Source organism: Oncorhynchus masou, chromosome 28 (genome assembly GCF_036934945.1).
Source record: "Oncorhynchus masou masou isolate Uvic2021 chromosome 28, UVic_Omas_1.1, whole genome shotgun sequence".
NCBI lineage: Eukaryota > Metazoa > Chordata > Actinopteri > Salmoniformes > Salmonidae > Oncorhynchus > Oncorhynchus masou.
In genome coordinates, this window is record NC_088239.1 from 75,309,668 (window position 1) to 75,328,430 (window position 18,763).

The following is an 18,763-nucleotide window of genomic DNA, read 5'->3' on the forward strand; positions in this document are numbered from 1 at the left end:
ATTGGGAGTGTCTTGCTAATTACCTATAATTTCCACCTGTTGTCTATTCCATTTGCACAACAGCATGTGACATTTATTGTCAATCAGTGTTGCTTCCTAAGTGGCCAGTTTGATTTCACAGAAGTGTGATTGACTTGGAGTTACATTGTGTTGTTTAAGTGTTCCCTTTATTTTGTTGAGAAGTGTATTTAACTTGGACTATAATATATAAGTATTATTTTACCGTTAAACAAAACATAGGTGGACACCCACCTGGTACAGCCACTTCCACTGAAAGGGAACAATGAACTTGATGAGAATTGCGATTATACGGGTGAAATAAATATAGCATACAATCTGAAGGAGAGAGAGAGAGAAATACAGACATTAGATAAATGATAAACAATTTTCTGAACACAGATATAAGAAACGGGGGATCCTTCTTTTCAGTCACTTTTTAGAGAGCGAGAGAGACAGGCAAAAGGGGAAACAGAAAGAAAAACAAGTTTACAAGGCATAATCAGGAAGATTGGCATTGGCTGACAATATGAACGTCGATACAACAGAGAGAGAAGGGGGAGAAAGCGAGAAAACTAAAGCGCAACCCCTTTGGTCTGCAGAGAGGACATTACAATAAGAGATGAACATGTTAAACACTAACAAGACAGATAAAGAAATCAAAAACAGAATGTCCGAGAGCGAGACACCTCAACAGTTGTAATACCTTTATGGAGGGGTTTCATACGTGGCTATTCACGATTCAATTAATACAAAGAGGGAGCTGGAATGACTCCACCGAACTGGAATGGATGAAAGATGAAGTAAGACCCGTGCACACATATACTGTACAGACTCGCTAAAAACACACCACTTCAATACAGCTACCACTTTTCCTAGCAGGTCAGGATAATTAAATGTAGCGGGGTTAGCAAAAATGCTCTCCAAACCTGCTACGAAAAGACACTTGTGTCAAAGTGGAGTGTTTTTAGGGAGTTCCGTACAGACAGACGTAGACACAATGCTGGGTTTGTTTCCATTTAAAAAGGCGTACATGTGGCTGTGTGTATGCATGTGTGTGTGTGCAAGCGTGTGTGTGTGGGGCCTATCGTCACACCTGCAGTGTGTATTGATGGAGCTGTGTGTGAGGAGAAAGAGTGTCTGAAGAGCATGACAAGAGGAACCTTACCATCACATAGTAGTGCCTGAAGAGCTTCAACTGGGCAAGGTTGATAGCAGCTGCAAAAAAATGACATTCATTATTAGTAAGATAGCAAAGACCTGTGAGAGCTTTTTAGTAACACACATCTGTCATCCCCCTCCAAAAATAAACATGGCTCATGAGACACCTTTTAGAGCAGTTTGGAGATGAAGAAAAATGTTTTCTATAAGTAGAGTATGACACTTTTTATTAAAACACCTCTAAAAAGAACATTGGATGAATCAGATGGTAAAGTTTAGGGGTACTTTAATTTGAGGAGTTTTGCATGATGATTCAAAAAGCAAGTGATCCAAGACGTTTGGCCCGATATAAATCCGTAGAAGGCTAAAAAGGCCCATAAGAGAAGGCTGTATTGGATGTAATAATGCTGCAAAGTGCCTTGATGCAATCTGAACCCCTTCCAAAAGAAATGTGACCCGAGGGGAAAGAAATGGAGGGCGACATGTACAGTCATTCATCATTCTCACACTGTACAACTTCCTCCACAGAAGTGGGACTTCAAAAAGGGGACAGTAAGCTATAAGTATGGATCTTACTGTGGCCTACTTAGGACAAAACAAGCCACTTTGAAACCAGGTGAGCAATTATGGAAGTGCCATAACAACCTACTGTGGAATCGAGGAATTTGAACGCTTTGTGCCGTAATCTACTCAGCCTGTGGTGGTTACCTACCCATAGAGACAGACGTCTGAAGCTACACTAGGTTATTCAACCCTAAAACATTTATAGAAAGACTCCTGTGCTTTCTACCAGACAAGGTAGACATACAGACATTCATGTGGCTCTGAGTGATAATGTCTGCTCTGATAAATAAATCATATGTACCACAAACTGTGCACTTACAATTTCGACACTAAGAAGCAAAGCGCTAAGGGAGTTGATGCAGGTGCACTGATGAGGAAACTAAACTCAATTAGCTGCATGGAAACAAACAGTGGATTGTTCATTTGGAATGGTTACTCCATTATCTATATGGGCTGTTCATTGACTTTAAGGAGCAACCACGTGGAATTGGAACCGGTCAATCAATTACATTTTATAACTGGTCACCCAGAGAGAAAAAATAACTTTGTTGGCACGATTCCTAAATCTTCATGAATGTTGACTGAAAATTGACTTTTTCTCGTACTGAATTGTAACCGATGTAGTTTTGGTCAGATAGCAACCCATTTCTATTTGATCTGTTAAACAACTTGGAATTATAACACAAACACCAAGAATATATGGTATGAACTCCCTCTTTACAGTCGAAATGGCACAAACAAATCTCTTGTGGATTGTAACAGCTGTGGATTTGGTGAGGTCTGTCCTATAGCATACTGCCTATTGTTCAATTAAAGAACTGTGGAATGGAGTCTGTCCAAAATGAGACATGACACAATTCACACACAGACAGAACCTTCTATGAGCTCCCATTCATGATAGGAATGTCATGAGAGCCAGCTCATTGACAAGTGCTATAAGATGAGCCCAACTTTATTTAACTCTTTGCAAACTGGAAACCATTTATCCGGAAGCTGCATTCATTGTTGCTGGGGATTTTAACAAGGCTAATCTGAAAACAAGACTCCCTAAATTTTATCAGCATATCGATTGCGCAACCAGGGGTGGAAAAACCTTGGATCACTGTTACTCTAACTTCCGCGACGCATATAAGGCCCTGCCCCGCCCCCCTTTCGGAAAAGCTGACCACGACTCCATTTTGCTGATACCTGCCTACAGACAAAAACTAAAACAAGAAGCTCCCACGCTGAGGTCTGTCCAACGCTGGTCCGACCAAGCTGACTCCACACTCCAAGACTGCTTCCATCACGTGGACTGGGACATGTTTCGTATTGCGTCAGATAACAACATTGACGAATACGCTGATTCGGTGTGCGAGTTCATTAGAATGTGCATTGAAGATGTCGTTCCCATAGCAACGATTAAAACATTCCCTAACCAGAAACCGTGGATTGATGGCAGCATTCGCGTGAAACTGAAAGCGCGAACCACTGCTTTTAATCAGGGCAAGGTGCCTGGTAACATGACCGAGTACAAACAGTGCAGCTATTCCCTCCGCAAGGCTATCAAACAAGCTAAGCGTCAGTACAGAGACAAAGTAGAATCTCAATTCAACGGCTCAGACACAAGAGGCATGTGGCAGGGTCTACAGTCAATCACGGACTACAGGAAGAAATCCAGCCCAGTCACGGACCAGGATGTCTTGCTCCCAGGCAGACTATATAACTTTTTTGCCCGCTTTGAGGACAATACAGTGCGACTGACACGGCCTGCAACGGAAACATGCGGTCTCTCCTTCACTGCAGCCGAGGTGAGTAAAACATTTAAACGTGTTAACCCTCGCAAGGCTGCAGGCCCAGACGGCATCCCCAGCCGCGCCCTCAGAGCATGCGCAGACCAGCTGGCTGGTGTGTTTACGGACATATTCAATCAATCCCTATACCAGTCTGCTGTTCCCACATCCTTCAAGAGGGCCACCATTGTTCCTGTTCCCAAGAAAGCTAAGGTAACTGAGCTAAACGACTACCGCCCCGTAGCACTCACTTCCGTCATCATGAAGTGCTTTGAGAGACTAGTCAAGGACCATATCACCTCCACCCTACCTGACACCCTAGACCCACTCCAATTTGCTTACCGCCCAAATAGGTCCACAGGCGATGCAATCTCAACCACAATGCACACTGCCCTAACCCATCTAGACAAGAGGAATACCTTTTTGAGAATGCTGTTCATCGACTACAGCTCGGCATTCAACACCATAGTACCCTCCAAGCTTGTCATCAAACTCGAGACCCTGGGTCTCGACCTCGCCCTGTGCAACTGGGTACTGGACTTCCTGACGGGCCGCCCCCAGGTGGTGAGGGTAGGTAACAACATCTGATCCTCAACACTGGGGCCCCACAAGGGTGCGTTCTGAGCCCTCTCCTGTACTCCCTGTTCACCCACGACTGCGTGGCCACGCACACCTCCAACTCAATCATCACGCTTGCGGACGACACAACAGTGGTAGGCTTGATTACCAACAACAACGAGACGGCCTACAGGGAGGAGGTGAGGGCCCTCGGATTGTGGTGTCAGGAAAATAACCTCACACTCAACGTCAACAAAACTAAGAAGATGATTGTGGACTTCAGGAAACAGCAGAGGGAACACCCCCCCATCCACATTGATGGAACAGTAGTGGAGAGAGTAGCAAGTTAAGTTCCTCGGCATACACATCACAGACAAACTGAATTGGTCCACTCACACAGACAGCATCGTGAAGAAGGCGCAGCAGCGCCTCTTCAACCTCAGGAGGCTGAAGAAATTCGGTTTGTCACCAAAAGCACTCACAAACTTCTACAGATGCACAATCGAGAGCATCCTGGCGGGCTGTATCACCGCCTGGTACGGCAACTGCTCCGCCCTCAACCGTAAGGCTCTCCAGAGGGTAGTGAGGTCTGCACAACGCATCACTGGGGGCAAACTACCTGCCCTCCAGGACACCTACACCACCCGATGTTACAGGAAGGCCATAAAGATCATCAAGGACATCAACCACCCGAGCCACTGCCTGTTCACCCCGCTATCATCCAGAAGGCGAGGTCAGTACAGGTGCATCAAAGCTGGGACCGAGAGACTGAAAAACAGCTTCTATCTCAAGGCCATCAGACTGTTAAACAGCCACCACTAACATTGAGTGGCTGCTGCCAACACACTGACACGGACTCAACTCCAGCCACTTTAATAATGGGAATTGATGGGAAATGATGTAAATATATCACTAACCACTTTAAATAATGCTACCTTATATAAATGTTTACTTACCCTACATTATTCATCTCATATGCATACGTATATACTGTACTCTATATCATCGACTGCATCCTTATGTAATACATGTATCACTAGCCACTTTAACTATGCCACTTTGTTTACATACTCATCTCATATGTATATACTGTACTCGATACCATCTACTGTATCTTGCCTATGCTGCTCTGTACCATCACTCATTCATATATCTTTATGTACATATTCTTTATCCCCTTACACTGTGTATAAGACAGTAGTTTAGGAATTGTTAGTTAGATTACTTGTTGGTTATTACTGCATTGTCGGAACTAGAAGCACAAGCATTTCGCTACACTCGCATTAACATCTGCTAACCATGTGTATGTGACAAATAAATTTGATTTGAACCTGAATGTATGTGAAATGGCCTGACATTTCAGTAATGAAAGATCTGGTAGCTGTGCTTTTCCCTTTCCTCGCCTGGTCTAATCACGAGTAGAATGGGAATTAATTAGGTGGCTGAAAACTTCAACAGAAAAACTTCTGCATGGAACAAGGATAAGGGGAGCACAATAGGCCAGTGGTATTCTACTGTTACCCTAAGAGTTCCGAGAGTGATGGTTTTCTGTTCTACCCAATAATTAAACTGAACAAAATTATAAAAAACACAAACATGTAAAGTGTTGGTCCCATGTTTCATGAGCTGAAATAAGATATCCCCTAAATTTTCCATACGCACAAAAAGCTTATTTCTCTCAAATTTTGTGCACAAATTTGTTTACATCTGTCAGTGAGCATTTATCCTTTGCCAAGATAATCCACCAAACTGACAGGTCTGGCATATCATAAGATAATTAAACAGCATGATTTAAATCAGGGACAATAGGTCACTCTAAAATGTGCAGTTTTGTCACACAATGCCACAGATGTCTCAAGTTCTGAGGGAGTGTGCAATTTGCATGCTGACTGCAGGAATGTCCACCGGAGCTGTTGACAGAGAATGTAATGTTCATTTCTCTACCATAAGACGCCTCCAACGCCATTTAACAGAAATGTCAGTACGCCCAACCGGCCTCACAAACACAGACCATATGTAACCACACCAGCCCAGGACCTCCACATGCTGCTTCTTCACCTGCAGGATCATCTGGGACCAGGCACCCGGACAGCTGATGAAACTGAGGAGTATTTCTGTTTGTTATAAAGCCTTTTTGTGGGGAAAAACTCCTTCCGATTGGAGAGCCAGGCCCAGTCAGTCATGTGAAATCCATAGATTAGGGCTTAGTGAAATTATTTCAATTGACTGATTTCCTTATATGAACTGTAACTCAGTAAAATTGTTATATGTTGTGTTTTATGTTCAGTATAATTGCACACACCTGTTGTCCCTGGTCTAAAGCAGTCCCTGATTAGAGGGGATCGACAAAAAAAAAATGCAATGGAACAGGCATTGAAAAGAAATGTTGGTGAGCAGGAACAGGCCATTTCTTTGGGGGGGACAAAGAAAAAGCGTTTCGGGAAGAAAAGAAAACCAATTCGTACACCAAGGCAATGGCATTAGATCTTGGTGTCGTTTTCTAAAGACAAGCGCTTAGGGGACATATGGCAGGGGTCGGCAACCATGGTTCTTCATGTTTCTGATTTAACCAACCTAGGAGACTAGGTGTGTTAAATTAAGGCAATCACTGAACTGATCAATTAGCTCAGTTGGCCAGGTGTGGTGCCTAGTTGGAACAAAGTCCTGCAGTAACTGTGGCACTCCAGGAATAGAGTTGCCTACCCCTGCCATAGGGTATCCTGCTATGCTTTGAGAGGCCTTATTGCTCTCGACTGACTAAGCTCACAGAACAAAAAGTTAAAAAAGGACCCTATTTGGCAGTGTATTGGCAACGGGACAGGACACTTATGTTAGCTTCAGCATATCTTTACTGAGAAAACCGAATAGGAACCTACAGTTAACTTCGTCAGAAAAAAAGCTTCTATTGGTTCTCTCCTGACTCATCCATCTGAGACAATCATCTTTCTTTGAAATGAAAAAAATAAATAAACCTGGAGCCTTCACATTTGTATGAGCTATAGCAAGTTCCTAGGCAATATGACTTGGCAGCGGCATATGTTCGTACTGGTCCCCTGTGGAAATCAAACCTACAACCCTGGCATTGCAAACGCCACTGAGCCACACGAGCTACCGAGACATTGGTTTCCCAACAAAAGAGTGTGGAACTGCGCAACTATAAGCATGTAAACCCTGGCATGGAAATAGTTAAAGGCTCTCTCATTCACATCCGCAGCTCATCCACAGCTCCTGACCATCATAAGCCAATCAGAAGCTCTTATAAACCTCAAAATTAACCACCCCAATGACAACACCTTGGGTCCCAACTTTTCTCAATATCTGAATGTGTGGGAGTGATGGTTCAAATAAAGCTGAACTCTGACCGACTATGATGAGGAATGCAGGGTGAAGTACTAACAGTGAAGGGCAATGAATAAGTTAGTCAGAGAGCATCCAGCTACGGCAGAGCAAAACACTCACTGTAAAACTAAGCTTTTAGGAGAAAGTCAAAAATAACGCTGCCCATGACCTAGATCAGGATTTGCCCTTAAAATATTCACAGACCACCGTTTCACTCCAAACTACTTTGTTCTTTTTCTCAAAAGACTTTGGAATTGTTTAAACTTTTATGAGAGGTTACTTGGGTTGTAACAGGAAAATAGCTGGGGTGAAAAACTATTCCAGACCACAGTTTTATACTCTGTGGTTGGGAGTAGGACCATGGACACGAGGATATGGAGTTGATTTTAAGTGGAAATGTCCCATTAGATGAATGATTTTAACTCCCTGCTTGCCCTTGTTATTGAATATGCTGTCGCAGTAAGGTGGCCAACTGCAGAGAAGCACTGGCTCACAAAAATGAATGTTTTCTTAAGCGAAAAGGCAGCATACCTTTCCCATCTGTTGATGAGGCCTCTTGTAAATGTCTGATGGACCTGTGGACAAGTGAGAAAAGGATAAATGTCATACCAAGTGGAAAACTGGAGGAGAGTGGCCATTATCTAAAATAATCGCTCTTTCAAAGAAGTCAGCTGGTCTCTGGGTACTTAGGGGCGGGGCACCTAGAAAACCAAAACCTAGGGGAAACACTGCCCATAGAGAACCTCAGAACTCACCAGACCACGGGGAAGAGGATGGCGCCGCAGCACAGCAGGTCCACCAGGAAGAGCACCTCTTTCCACAGGCCGTACTCCGTGGTGCCCTCCTCTGTGGACTCTAAGATGATGTACGCCACGTTGGCTAGCACCTGGAGGGGTCAAAGGTCATGTGCTCCCATCAGTGCCACTGCATTCCCCACAAGGTTGCTTTTTGGGTAAAGATTTCTAAGATCAGCCTATCCTTTGTCACTATATAAATATGACCCATCATCATGGTAGTCATGCTTTTTGGCACAAATCTAGGATCAGCCTACCTTGTCATTGTAGACGTTATCAAGTACAATGGTAATCTTGCCTCAACAGTTAGATGGTTCTAGATGGATGGTATTGTACCTGTAGTGGAATGACAATCATGAAGATCTTCTTGTCCTTATCCGAGAGGATGTGCTTGACAAAAGCCCAGCCGGTCCCTATCAGAGCAATGGTGATGAATAAGAGTGCCCCCTTCAGTCTGCAGGAAGAAACACAAGCACTGCACGCTCATACCAAGTGACAAAATGACATTGATAAGTTTCAGTGCAGGTGAAGCGGAGACACAGAGGCCATTTTACTGGTGAGACTTACAGGTGAGTGATGTAGTAGACCACAGCCCATCCTTCTATGGGGAAGCCCTGGTTAGAGATGTAGTAGTAGTCAATCTGGAAGACAAATGTCTCAGACATCAGTTAATGACTCAAGCTCATGTAAAAAAAGAGGTACAAACTAAATTATATTCTATTTGATTTAATTTTTACTTCAAAACTTGGAAGCACCCCTTTTTTGCAGTTAAATACAGCAAGGCTTGGATTGTAGTCCGTGTGCTCACCGCGTGGAAGATGAGTGATAGAGACTTGGTGAAGGGGAGAGCAGTCATGAGCCAGTGGATTTTATAGACATCAGCACTGCCAGAGAAAGAACAAGAGAGGTAGAGAGAGAGAGAGAGAGAGAGAGAGAGAGAGAGAGAGAGAGAAAAGAGGGAATTAACATTGGTTAGGTTTATGCCATTACATGAATAATTAATCTCAACAAGGGAAATAAGAGTGTGATGATATTACATTGGTATGGAGGTAAATGTTTGGCTATCTGGTGCCCTCTACTGGTCAATGTAAAACAATGCCGGTGTGACTGAGGCAAGACCACTGCTATTCATTTACATTTTAGTCATTTAGCAGATGCTCTTTTCTAGACCAACTTACAGTTAGTGTATATCCACAGCATTTGCTCAGGAGCTCATAGAGCAGTCAGAGAACTCTGAGGTAAAAGGTCATGACATGAGATAAAGGGTAGCACACTGTGGCATGCTGACTGATCAGATTAGTGAAGAAAATGAGATACCTAGTCAGTTGCACAAATGAATGCATTCAACCAAAATGTGTCTTCCAACCCCTCTGAATCAGGACAAATAGAATAGTCATGAATTATTATTCAAGTCTTAAGGAAGGCACAGCCATTATCAAAACAGTGCTGACATCTGTGCCTCAATTCACCCCCCCCCTCATCCTGGGTAACTCACCGCTGAGTGCGGAGAACGTGCAACCACAGTGTGCCGAGGAAAAAGAAGAACATAGACATGATGATGTAGAGCTTAGGCAGGGGGATCTCCCCAGCAGACAGGAAGCTGTTGGGGTTCTTCTCCTCGATGTTGATCTGAAAGCATCACAAATGTTGGTTATCTAGTAGATATAGTAATCTGAAGATTTGACCATTCAGGCAGAAATTAGCTAAAATATGAGCTAAAAGTGTGGCTAATGAATAATGTTTAATTTTATTATAAAACAATGTTCAGGAAGTGATTTAGACAACATAGAAAATTAGGAAAAAGTTGATATTGGTACGGGGCTAGGTCCATTTCAATGACGTACGAATAGGGAATGATGTCCTCCTGACAAATCAGGAAATATCCCACCTGATAAACCAGATACAAATATCAACTTGCAACAAAAGAAAACTACGAAGAGGGTGAAACAAACACTCACTTCAATGCTGAAGCGGAGGGGGTTAACCATCTGAGTGTCTTTGCTGTAGCAGTTGTGGAAGTAGAAGTTGTACAGGCCTTGCTGCTCGTCTGTGCTGACGTTGAAGTGAAACTGCACGCAGGGAGGGGGGGTGTGAAACCCTGTGATCTGTGTAGCCCAACTCAAGCTAAAGAAATTATATTAGCCTGGTGAACGAGCCTTACCTGAAAGGAGAAGACTTCTTTGTTTCTATGGAGTGGAAAAGGCACTTCAGACTTTTTCTGTGGATATCAAGAGTGTGGGATCAGAAGACGTGCTTTGATGAAACACCGGCAGGATCGCAATCCTTAAAAAGTCCTCATTCACAAACTCTTGGCTAAATTAGTAACTGGGTAAAACCCTTTATCTGGGATGCAGCCCTTGGGAGCAACTGGTTTTCCTGTACAATTTCTATTTGGTGACAGACCGACATAGATAAGTGAGAACAGGTCCCTTGGTGAATCAAATCCACTGAATCAATCAAAACCACTTAATCAGTTTTCAGAGGAAAAAAAGTGACAGTCCAACCCAGAGATAAAGCATGTTGGAATTGCTGTGCAAATAAACTTGTTTCACAAAAAGTTCACAAAACATTTTGTTGAATAATACTTCAATTTAAATGTGCAAGAGCAAAGTTGTATAAATTATGGTTGATGTAGCGAGACATGATGTCTCAAATGTGCTCAATTGGATTCAGGTCTGGGGAAGAGGAGGGCCAGTCCATAGCATCAATGCCTTCCTCTTGCAGGAACTGCTGACACACTCCAGCCACATGAGGTCTAGCATTGTCTTGCATTAGGAGGAACCCAGGGCCAACCGCACCAGCATATGGTCTCACAAGGGGTCTGAGGATCTCATCTCGGTAGCTAATGGCAGTCAGGCTACCTCTGGCGAACACATGGAGGGCTGTGCGGCACCCCAAAGAAATGCCACCCCACACCATGACTGACCCACCGCCAAACCGGTCATGCTGGAGGATGTTGCAGGCTCATGCTACCAATAGAGTGAAAGCACCGCCAGCATTCAAGTGACCAAAACATCAGCCAAGAAGCATAGGAACTGAGAAGTGGTCTGTGGTCCCCACCTATTAGGGGTGTCTTGCAAATTGCCTATAATTTCCATCTGTTGTCTATTCCATTTGCACAACAGCATGTGGAATTTATTGTCAATCAGTGTTGCTTCCTAAGTGGACAGTTTGATTTCACAGAAGTGTGATTGACTTGGAGTTACATTGTGTTGTTTAAGTGTTCCCTTTATTTTTTTGAGCAGTGTATAAATACAACATGTAAAGTGTTGGTCCCATGTTTCATGAGCTGAAATAAATTATCCCAGAAGTTTCCCATATGCACAAAAAGCTTATCTTTCAAATTTTGTGCACAAATTTGTTTACACCCCTGTCAGTCAGCATTTCTCCTTTGCCAAGATAATATGCCACACCTGTCAGGTGGATGGATTAAGAAGCTGATTAAGCAGCATGATTATTACACAGGTACTGGGGCCAATAAAAGGCCACTCTAAAATATGCAGTTGTGTCACACAACATAAAGCCAGTTTTAAAGGTAGCGTGCAATTGGCATGCTGACTCCAGGAATGTCTACCAGAGCTGTTGCCAAAGAATGTAATGTTAATTTCTCTACCATAAGCCGCATGTTGTTTTAGAAAATTTGGCAGTATGTTTAACCGGCCTCACAACTGCAGAACTTGTCTATGGCGTTGTGAACAGAGTGCCCCATATTGGTGGGGTTATGGTATTGGCAGGCATAAGCTACAGACCACGAACACATTAGCATTTTATCGATGGCAATTTGAATGCACAAAAATACTGTGACAAAATCCTGGCCCATTTTTTTTTAAAGGCATATGTGACCAACAGATGCATGCCTGTATTCCCAGTCATGTGAAATCCATAGATTAGGGCCTAATGATTCTCTCATATGAACTGTAACTCAGAAAAATCTTTGAAATTGTTTCACATCGCTTTTATATTTGAGTTCAGATATGTTATATGAATATTCTTACCTCTGCAACATCCCGCTTGGGTTTACTCTCACCTAGGATTCAAATGACAACATTGAGAACAACTTTAGTACAACAGATAAAACAATATATTCAACCATTGGTCATAACTTACACTGCTCAAATGCAGAATTCCTCAGCTACCTCGAACTTTGGTATAAATCTACCATCAATGCCAGTTTAAAACATGTCCTCATCTCAAGTCAGTATTTATTCAGCCCTAAATAAAAATCTATGAACTGTAATGAGGAACCATACCATCACCATGGTCTCCCACAGGGTTTGTGTCATCTTTCCCCTTTACATGTTTCTGTTGGTCAGCTCCAGTCTCAATGCCTATTGTCTCTCTGAGGCCAGGGAGGATGTCAGGGAACACATTCTCCTCAGATGACATCTTCATCTTCACCCTGAGTCACACACACAAACAAAATACATGTTTAGCCAAAGTTATGGTATAACATGCCGGTGGCAATAACTTTAAAAAAAATGTTTGGCTGCTTAACTTCTTGGTGACTGGGGGGCAGTATTGAGTAGCTTAGATGAATAAGGTGCCCAGAGTAAACTGCCCGCTACTCAGCCATAAAAGCTAGATTATGCATATAATTAGTAGATTTGGATAGAAAACACTCTGAAGTTTATAAAACTGTTTGAATGATGTCTCATATGGCAGGTGAAAACCTGAGAAAAAATGTGGGAAATCTGAGGTTGGTCGTTTTTAAACTCATTCCCCATTGAAGATAGTGTAATATTGGTCATGTTGCACTTCCTAAGGCTTCCACTAGACGTCAACAGTCTTTAGAACCTTGTTTGATGCTTCTACTGTGAGTGGGGCCGAATGAGAGGGGATTGAGCCAGGTGTCTGGCAGATTGCCACGAGCTCGTGACGCGGTCATGTGCAAGTTAGCTTGCGTTCCATTGCTTTTCTACAGACAAAGGAATTCTCTGGTTGGAACATTATTGAAGATTTATGATAAAAACATCCTAAAGATTGATTCTATACTTCATTTGACATGTTTCTACGACCTGTAATATAACTTTTTGGACTTGTCGTCTGACCTTTCGTTTGGTATTTGGACATAAATTATTAACTTTATCGAACAAATCAAAACATTTGTGAAACTGGGATTCCTGGGAGTGCATTCTGATGAAGATCAAAGGTAAGTGAATATTTCTAATGCTATTTCTGACTTCTGTTGACTCCACAACATGGCGGATATCTCTTTGGCTGTTTTGGTCTCTGAGCGCTGTACTCAGATTATTGCATGGTATGCTTTTTCCGTAAAGTTTATTTGAAATCTGACACAGCGGTTGCATTAAGGAGAAGTTTATCTAAAGTTCTATGCATATCACTTGTATCTTTTATCAATGTTTATTATGAGTATTTCTGTAAATTGATGTGGCTCTCGGCAAAATCACCGTATGTTTTGGAAGCAAAACATTACTGGACGTAACACGCCAATGTAAACTGAGATTTTTGGATATAAATATGCACTTTATCGAACAAAACATACATGTATTGTGTAACATGATGTCCTATGAGTGTCATCTGATGAAGATCAAAGGTTAGTGATTAATTTGATCTATATAAGAAGTTAAGAAGTTATAAGAAGTTAACCAACAATGCAGCTAAGAACAATAACTGTTAAGTAAAAAAATAAGTAACAAATAATTAAAGAGCAGCAGTAAAATAACAATAGCAGGAGGCTATATACAGGGGGTACCGGTACAGAGACAATGTGCGGGAGCACCGGTTAGTCGAGGTAATATATAGATGTCGAAGAGAGGTAGTGTGACCATGCATAGATAAACAGAGTAGCAGCGTAAAAGGGGGGGGGGGGGGCAATGAAAAGTCTGGGTAGCCATTTGTCATGACGTTGGCCTATGGGTAAGGTTTATGACCCTCCCCATAAATACCTTTCTCCCTCCCTCTCTTGACTCTACAGAGGGACTCTTGATTAGCCTTTGTTAAACAGAGAGTCTGGGAAACATCAAACAAGTGGAGGGAAAGGAACCATATTTCAGTAATAGAACCAGTTGAAAATATGCGGTGGAATATGATGTCAGTTCAGTTGCCATCTGAGACGACATGACTGATGACAGGACGACCTAAACTGTATCTGGGAAAGTCTACAACACATTATAGTTCAGATTCACATGGAATTGTTGTGCAATTCAATTGTTTAAATATAAAATTATTTGGTACCAGATGAAATGTAATTTTAGCTTCCAAATGAGAGATTTAGGTTTTTATAAAGGTTAGGGCTCTGCTCAATCAGTGGCCCGCCCCTGTGAAGAGACATGGGTTGTAGACTGTGAAACACACCCATCTCCCTCCACTATATAAGCCCTTGACGAAAATGTAACCTTCCGTTCCGGGTACATTAGGATGACGATCCGATGTCAGAAGGATTCAGATAATAACTACAGAATGAAGCCAACCTCAGCGTGAGCTTTGGTTGCGAATGGTATGAACTTTGAACTCTTATTCGCTACAGAAGTGATACCTCCTAGCCGTTGAATTAGCAATTGCAGCTGCAAACATGGGCTAGGAAAGAACAGACAGAGTATCCCGTCTACCACACAACGACGTTACTACAACGTATTCAATTTACCAGCAGAGACATTCTTCAGAGGACAGGAAGAGCTCTGTTGGCCAACACGACCAGCAATTTCGACCAACCTACCGAAGTGCAGCTCAGAGTAAATATTTATTGCATTTTCCTTTTCCAAATGGGCGGTAATTCTAAATTATTTTAAATTCTAACCCATTTCCCATTTGGCCGATAGAGTAGCTGCTTACAGGCCCGATAGAGACATCGCTTTTCCCTTTGTTCTTCAGTCTTCCCACTCTTTCACTCAAACCCAGCCCCCTTTTCTGTGTAACCAGCTGTCATATCTGTTCCGTCCGCTAGGGACGTTTTCCTTTGACATAATTTGTAATCAAGGTATGATTCATTCTGTGTATATGTAATTCTGTGTGATTAGTTAGTTATTTAGTAAATACATAATTAAACCCAATTTTGTATTGCTGATTCAACTTGTTAGCCAGGGTTCGTGAAGATAACCAAGAATTCACAACTTTCAGATGAGACTGAAATAAGGTGACGATTAATATTGACTGCTATTGATGTAAAATATTACTAGGTCTTTAAGAGTTTATTCGGAAGATAACAACTCTATAAATATTATTTTGTGATGCCCCGACTTTCTAGTTAACTTCTTATGGCTGCCATCCCGTTAACGGGATAATTGTCATCAACAACCGCTGAATTGCATAGCGCCACATTCAAATAATATTACTAAAATTATTTATATTCATGAAATCACAAGTGCAATATTGCAAAACACAGCGTAGCCTATTGTTAATCCACCTGTTGTGTCAGATTTTGAAAATATGCGTTTACAGCAAAAGCAATCCAAGCATTTGTGTAAGTTTATCGATCGCTCAACAAAACATTATGTACACCTCGCATCAAGTAGCTTGGTCACGAAAATCAGAAACGCAATCAAATTAATCGTTTACCTTTGACGATATTCAGATGTTTTCACTCACAAGACTCCCAGTTACTCAATAAATGTTCCTTTTGTTCCATAAAGATGATTTATATATCCAAAATACCTCCGTTTGTTTGGCGCGTTATGTTCAGAAATCCACAGGAAAGAGCGGTCACGACAACGCAGACAAATTCCAAGTAGTATCCGTAAAGTCCACAGAAACATGTCAAATGTTTTTTTTTTAATAATCAATCCTCAGGTTGCTTTTAAAATATATAATCGATAATATATCAACTGCAAATGTCTTTTTCAGTCTGAGAGGGAAAGGCAATGGCTGCCCAAATTCTGTTACGCATACAAAACGCTGCTGGCACCTGGCCATATAGTGACGCAATGTTATCTTTCTTGCTCATTTTTCAAAATAAAAGCCTGAAACTATGTCTAAAGACTGTTGATACCTTGAGGAAGCGATAGGAAAGGGAATCTGGTTGATATCCCTTTAAAATGGAGCAAAGGCAGGCTATGGAGTTCTCAAAATAGAAGCCACTTTCTGTTTGATTTTCCTCAAGGTTTCACCTCCAATATCAGTTCTGTTATACTCACAGACAATATTTTGACCGTTTTGGAAACTTTAGAGTGTTTTCTATCCAATACTAATAATAAAATGCATATATTAGCAACAGACTGAGGAGCAGGCCATTTAGTTTGGGCAACTTATTCATCCAAGCTACTCAATACTGTCCCCCAGCCATAAGAAGTTAATTACATTTACATGATTAGCTCAATCAGGTAATATTAATTACAGAGAAAGGATTTTATAAAATAGCATGTCATATCACTTAATCCGGCATGGACAAAGACATGACACATTTGATTAGTTGTTCAGGAGTCTTATGGCTTGGGGGTAGAAGTTGTTAAGAAGTCTTTTGGACCACGTTCAATGCCATCGGAAGTATCCCGGAACATATTCCAGTCTGTGTTAGCAAAACAGTCCTGTAGCTTAGCATCTGCTTCATCTGACCACTTTTTTATTGACCGAGTCACTGATGCTTCCTGCTTTCATTTTTGCTTGTAAGCAGGAATCAGGAGGATAGCATTATGGTCAGATTTGCCAAATGTATGGTGAGCTTTGGACGTGTGCGTCTCTGTGTGTGGAGTAAAGGTGGTCTAGAGTTTTTTTCCTCTTGTTGCACATGTAACATGCTGGTAGAAATGAGGTAAAACAGATTTAAGTTTCCCTGCAATAAAGCCCCCGGCCACTAGGAGCACCGCCACTGGATGAGCATTTTCCTGTTTGCTTATGGCCATATACAGCTCATTGACTGCACTCTTAGTGCCAGCATCGGTTTGTGGTAGTAAATAGACAGCTACGAAGAATATAGATGAACTCTCTTGGTAAATAGTGTGGTCTACAGCTTATCATGAGAAACTCTACCTCAGGCAAGCAAAACTTGAGAATTCCTTATATTTCGTGCACGAGCTGTTGTTTACAAATATACATAGACCGTTACCCCTTGTCTTACAAGAGGCTGCTGTTCTATCCTGCCAAAAAAAGTGTAAAACCGTCCAGCTGTATGTTATTCATGTCGTCATTCAGCCACGACTCGTTGAAACATAAGATATTACAGTTTAATGCCCCGTTGGTAGGATGTATGTGCTCGTAGTGAGTCTATTTTCTAATCAAATGATTGCTAAACGTACAAAGGCAGATTACCCACTCGTCGTCAGATCCTTACAAGGCACCCAGACCTACATCCCCAATATATATTTGTCTCTTTCTCCTGCGAATGAGATTATGATGAGGGCCTTGTCAGGTGTCTGGAGTAAATCCTTTGTGTCCGACTCGTTAAAGAAAAAAATCTTCTTTCGGTACGAGGTGAGTAAATCGCTGTCCTGATATCTAGAAGCTCTTTTCAAGTCATAAAAGACGGAGGCAGAAACATTATGTACAAAACAAGTTAGAAATAATGTGGGGGAAAAAACATAACAAGAGCAATTGTTTAATGGACTGTAAAACCGCAGCTATCAAGTTGACTAGCCTGATTAAATTTTAAAAACTATTTGTAAACAATGGTAACTCTTTGTAGAAGGGTACATGGGGTTCCCTGCGGTCAGATAGAAACTCACTCATTTTTCTTGAAGTCAAATAACAGCAATGCCACAGCGACGTCACTGCTGGGAGACTTCTTAAGGACACAGTAGTCCAGATCTTGATCATCCTGTGCGCACACACACACACACCAGACATTATTGATCTCATCCTGTTAGTAGGAGTACCTCCTGTGTAGGCCTAGTCCATGTTGAAAAGCTTCAGTAATAACAAACAGATCTTAGACTAGTATGGATACTCACTAAATACGTAGAGAAGCCATTGCTGCTTGTCCTATCCAGACTGAATCCAACCTGAATAGGAAACAGGCAAAGATTACAAAATAGATGTTGGTCAGAGCCATGCATTTTGTTAATAAGAAGATTAAATGTATCTGGCTACATCATTTCACAATGGGACTACTCATGCAATGACAATTCCCAGAACAGTTATTTTACAGACCACTGACAGATATTGAAATGGATCTTACCGTGGAGCTGTCAATCTTGTCCAGATCCTCACCAGTAAGGGTAAGACTGGACATATTCACTATCATGTAACCATGTTTGTAGAAGCCAAAGGTGTTCAGGTGGACTTTCTGTCGAATGTCATCCTGAAAGAATGTACATGACAAACAACATTTGATTTTGATCAAGGTTACTGTTAATTGACATTGTAGTATCAGTGCATTAGAGATTAGCTGGCCACCACACTTGGTCAATAACTGTGGCCTACCATTTTCAAATCATAGTACAAGGTGACCAGCTATTAAATCAAAAGCAACATAGCTAACAAGTGTTGCTTGTTAGCTAAAACGCTCAGTGGAAAACATGTTAAATACAATTAGAGACGAGCAAGTATTGTGACCTTATGTCGTATCCACGCGTAATTAGCTACACTAGACGATGCATTTATTATGATGAACCGCTTGCTAGCTAGCAGCTAGGTCTGATTGGCATGAAACCCTATTCACTTGTATGACAGTAAGCGGCCATGTGAAAC

At 41.8% G+C, this 18,763-nt stretch overlaps 1 protein-coding gene across 2 annotated transcripts in view; it reads right to left on the reverse strand.

Moving 5' to 3' along the window:
• Nucleotides 1–18,763, reverse strand: part of gpr107 (G protein-coupled receptor 107) — a 31,723-nt gene that overhangs the window by 12,784 nt on the left and 176 nt on the right. Inside the window, exons 2-17 of one of the 2 annotated variants that reach the window (XM_064943365.1) lie at nucleotides 18,252–18,374; nucleotides 18,025–18,075; nucleotides 17,800–17,891; nucleotides 12,436–12,584; nucleotides 12,181–12,212; nucleotides 10,347–10,403; nucleotides 10,144–10,254; nucleotides 9,681–9,814; nucleotides 8,994–9,069; nucleotides 8,753–8,826; nucleotides 8,522–8,639; nucleotides 8,147–8,277; nucleotides 7,923–7,966; nucleotides 1,166–1,215; nucleotides 704–779; nucleotides 253–336 (exon numbers count right to left, since the gene is read on the reverse strand). In XM_064943365.1, the coding sequence (XP_064799437.1) occupies nucleotides 744–779; nucleotides 1,166–1,215; nucleotides 7,923–7,966; nucleotides 8,147–8,277; nucleotides 8,522–8,639; nucleotides 8,753–8,826; nucleotides 8,994–9,069; nucleotides 9,681–9,814; nucleotides 10,144–10,254; nucleotides 10,347–10,403; nucleotides 12,181–12,212; nucleotides 12,436–12,584; nucleotides 17,800–17,891; nucleotides 18,025–18,075; nucleotides 18,252–18,374 (1,278 nt within the window). In that variant the 3' untranslated portion in view covers nucleotides 253–336; nucleotides 704–743. Of the gene's footprint in view, nucleotides 1–252; nucleotides 337–703; nucleotides 780–1,165; nucleotides 1,216–7,922; nucleotides 7,967–8,146; nucleotides 8,278–8,521; nucleotides 8,640–8,752; nucleotides 8,827–8,993; nucleotides 9,070–9,680; nucleotides 9,815–10,143; nucleotides 10,255–10,346; nucleotides 10,404–12,180; nucleotides 12,213–12,435; nucleotides 12,585–17,799; nucleotides 17,892–18,024; nucleotides 18,076–18,251; nucleotides 18,375–18,763 lie in introns of those variants that run through there. The other variant, XM_064943364.1, reaches the window with a different exon arrangement.